This window comes from Palaemon carinicauda, chromosome 32 (assembly GCF_036898095.1).
Source record: "Palaemon carinicauda isolate YSFRI2023 chromosome 32, ASM3689809v2, whole genome shotgun sequence".
Taxonomy (NCBI): Eukaryota; Metazoa; Arthropoda; class Malacostraca; order Decapoda; family Palaemonidae; genus Palaemon; species Palaemon carinicauda.
The window spans coordinates 10,861,652-10,865,695 of record NC_090756.1 but is presented as its reverse complement, the minus strand read 5'-3'; the positions used below and the strand labels follow the sequence as shown (position 1 = coordinate 10,865,695).

Below are 4,044 nucleotides of genomic sequence, written 5' to 3'. Positions count from 1 at the left end.
CGAAACTGCGAGCTGAAATACCCTGAATGGGTCTTTGACTGAGAGGATAATTCCCCATGGGGTATTTCTGGAAATAAACCCTTGTCCTACTCCACCCAAAATTCCCCCTCTTCCCCTCCCCTCCACTCCCCCAGCTCATCCAAACCCCTCCTCTTTTCTGAGAGGGCCAATTTGCTTAAAGGCCCGTTGCCATGAACGGCTGCCTAGACAAAGAGAGAAGTGCTGGAGTGCCGGGACCCCGAAAGGTATCCCGGGTTATTTACAGGCACCAAAACTCGATTAGGAGTCTCAAATAAAACGACGGTGCCACATAACGAAGGCTCTACTTTCTCGTGATCGTGTGCAATCAAGAAGGGGGGGGGGGAGGGGAGATGGGGAGGTTTCGTGCCAAAATTTTGGCTATTGTATGAATAATATTTAGGAATTATTTCTGGATTTAAAAACATTGTATTCATATTCCTAAATACAGTACAATTTAATGTGACGTACATCTTTCACGTGATCATGTGCATTTAAGAAAGGAGGGAGGGAGAGGCTTTGTGCCAAAATTTGGGATTGTGTATGAACAATGTTAAGAAATCATTTCTAGATCTCAAAATATTATATTTATAATCCTTAATATAATTTAATGTTATTTACATCTTTCAGAAGCTTTGTGTCAAAATATGGGATTACGTATGAATAATGAATAATGTGTAGAAATTATTTCTAGATTTTAATATATTATTTCTCTAAATATAATTAAACGTTCTATACATCTTTTACGTGACCGTGCACATTGAAAAATAAGTAAGGTGTGGGGGGGGGGGGGAATTTCGTGCCAAAATTTGGGATTATGTATGAATAATGTATAGAAATTATTTCTGGATCTAAAAATAATATATTTATATTCCTAGATATAATTAAATTTTATGTACATCTATCACACGACCGTACATTTAAAAAAAGAAAAAAAAAAAAGTGGGGAGTGGGAAGAGTATTTGTGCCAAAATTAGGGATTATGTGTGAATAATGTTTATAAATGATTCCTGGATTTAAAAACATCTTTCTCGTGATCGTGTGCATTAAAGAGGGGGAGAGAGGCTTTCTCCCAAAATTTTGGATTATGTATGAATAATGTGTAGAAAATATTTCTTGACTTTAAAACATTATATTACTAGATATAATTAAATGTTATGTGTATGCCTCTGTTATTTACCACAAAGTTATTATTTTTCATTTTAAAATATCTATTTTTGAATATAATTAGATATTATATGCATGCTTTGCTTATTTACCAAAGAAAGTTATATTTAGACTTAGCATATGTACTATGATGGGGTTTGTTAAATTATGATTTCTTCATTAGCGAAGAAAAATGAACTCCTGTATTTGATGCTAATCTTTAATTTTGACTTTTCTATCAGCAGAGAAAAATTAACTCCTATATTTGATGCCAATCTTATATTAATAAGAAACTTAAATTTTGAATAGGAAAAAAAAAATATTTTTGCCAAAAATTACCATCTGCAATATTACTTCGTTGTCTCCCATTGAATGGACAATGGTCAACACTTCATTTTATTTTAATAATAACAATAGTAATACCTTTGATCATAATATTGATTTTTTTCATTTTAATAATAATATGATTAATAATAACAACAGTACTGGGCCTTAGGGAGATACAAATCTCAATAGATCATACGACTACCAATTCAAGACAAAATTTCCAAGGGAACACATAAAAAAAAGAGAGCTCCTCCTACCGTGAGTATAGTCTTCGGCAGATGTCTATCGTCCTCTTCTGTGATCTGCGTTTCGTGGAGCGCCCTTGGGAAGAGGGGGGCGTGGTCGTTGTCATCCAGGACTCTAATGTCAATCTTGGCTTCGCTGGTCGCCTCCCCGGCTCTCACTTCCACCACCAGGTGATACTGGGGGAATTTCAAGAAAGGGAAAGTTGATTTAAGGGTCTTCGAACACTAGGTGATACTATGGGATTTAAAGATAGGGAAAGATGAACTATACTGATGAAATTTATAGAGAAAAGTAAACTTGAATTGACTGTCTTCGAATACCAGGTGAACTAGGGGATTTTAAGGTAAGGGAAAGTTGAATTCATGGTTTTTAACTACCAGCTGGTAATAAGGGATTTTAGAAGGGGATAGTTGAATTCGTGGTTTTCGAACACCAGGTGATACAAGGGGAATCTAAGGAAAGGGAAGTTAAATTCATGGTTTTCGACCAACAGGTGATACTAAGGGCATTTAGAAAAGAAGGATAGTTGAATTCATGGTTTTCGATCAACAGGTGATACTAAGGGCATTTAGAAAAGAAGGATAGTTGAATTCATGGTTTTCGATCAACAGGTGATACTAAGGGCATTTAGAAAAGAAGGATAGTTGAATTCATGGTTTTCGATCAACAGGTGATACTAAGGGCATTTAGAAAAGAAGGATAGTTGAATTTGTGGTTTTCGACCAACAGGTGATACTAAGGGCATTTAGAAAAGAAGGATAGTTGAATTCATGGTTTTCGACCAACAGGTGATACTAAGGGCATTTAGAAAAGAAGGATAGTTGAATTCGTGGTTTTCGATCAACAGGTGATACTAAGGGCATTTAGAAAAGAAGGATAGTTGAATTCATGGTTTTCGATCAACAGGTGATACTAAGGGCATTTAGAAAAGAAGGATAGTTGAATTCATGGTTTTCGACCAACAGGTGATACTAAGGGCATTTAGAAAAGAAGGATAGTTGAATTCATGGTTTTCGATCAACAGGTGATACTAAGGGCATTTAGAAAAGAAGGATAGTTGAATTTGTGGTTTTCGATCAACAGGTGATACTAAGGGCATTTAGAAAAGAAGGATAGTTGAATTCATGGTTTTCGATCAACAGGTGATACTAAGGGCATTTAGAAAAGAAGGATAGTTGAATTCATGGTTTTCGACCAACAGGTGATACTAAGGGCATTTAGAAAAGAAGGATAGTTGAATTCATGGTTTTCGATCAACAGGTGATACTAAGGGCATTTAGAAAAGAAGGATAGTTGAATTCATGGTTTTCGACCAACAGGTGATACTAAGGGCATTTAGAAAAGAAGGATAGTTGAATTCATGGTTTTCGATCAACAGGTGATACTAAGGGCATTTAGAAAAGAAGGATAGTTGAATTCATGGTTTTCGACCAACAGGTGATACTAAGGGCATTTAGAAAAGAAGGATAGTTGAATTCATGGTTTTCGATCAACAGGTGATACTAAGGGCATTTAGAAAAGAAGGATAGTTGAATTCGTGGTTTTCAAACATCCGGTGATACTTAAGGAATTTAAAGTTATGAAAAGATGAATTTATAAAGAAAGGGAAACTTGAATTCACTGTCTTTGAATACCAGGTGATACTAAAGGAATTTAAATAAAGGGAGGTTGAATTCATGGTTTTCCACCAACAGGTGATACTAAGGGCATTTAGAAAAGAAGGATAGTTGAATTCATGATTTTCGACTACCAGGTGATACTAAGGGAATTTAAAGAAAAGGGAAGTTAAATTCATGGTTTTCGAATACCCAGAGATACTAAGTAAATTTAAAGAAAGGGGAAATTGAATTCATGGTTTTCAACTACCAGGTGATACAGAGCGAATTTAAAAACAGGGAAAGTTGATTTAATGGTTAAATTGATTTTAAAAGAACATTCGAGTTTTGATCAAACCAATGCTGGGAATTTAAAGCTGACAGTTATGGTGTTGGAGAAATTAGCTTTTGAAGAAAAGATACTGGAATTTAAAGAAGGTATTAGATTTAAAAAACCGTTATGAAATTATGATGAAATAAAGTCACTAATTATAAATTAAAAAAAAGAAAGTTGTATCTGATGAAAAATGCGGTTGAAAAATGATACTTCGTAATTAAAAATGCTGTTTGAATTTACAAAAGTCTTATTGAGAGTAAAATGTATGTATGCTGCAAAGATTACATGTGCATTAATGATAAAATGATCTATTAACATTCTATACAGATTAACTGACCGGAGACACCTTGGGTTTGGAGAAGAGAGTTAAAATAA

General features: G+C 34.6%; 2 protein-coding genes across 5 annotated transcripts in view; one reads left to right on the top strand and one right to left on the bottom strand.

Annotated features, from left to right (window-relative positions):
* Positions 1-4,044, top strand: part of LOC137625266 (putative neural-cadherin 2) — a 552,558-nt gene that overhangs the window by 184,578 nt on the left and 363,936 nt on the right. The gene's annotated exons all lie outside the window — the stretch shown is intronic.
* Positions 1-4,044, bottom strand: part of LOC137625799 (putative neural-cadherin 2) — a 121,646-nt gene that overhangs the window by 62,804 nt on the left and 54,798 nt on the right. The window contains exon 4 of the mRNA XM_068356686.1: positions 1,749-1,913. Coding sequence (XP_068212787.1) covers positions 1,749-1,913 — 165 coding nt within the window. The remainder of the gene's footprint in view (positions 1-1,748; positions 1,914-4,044) is intronic.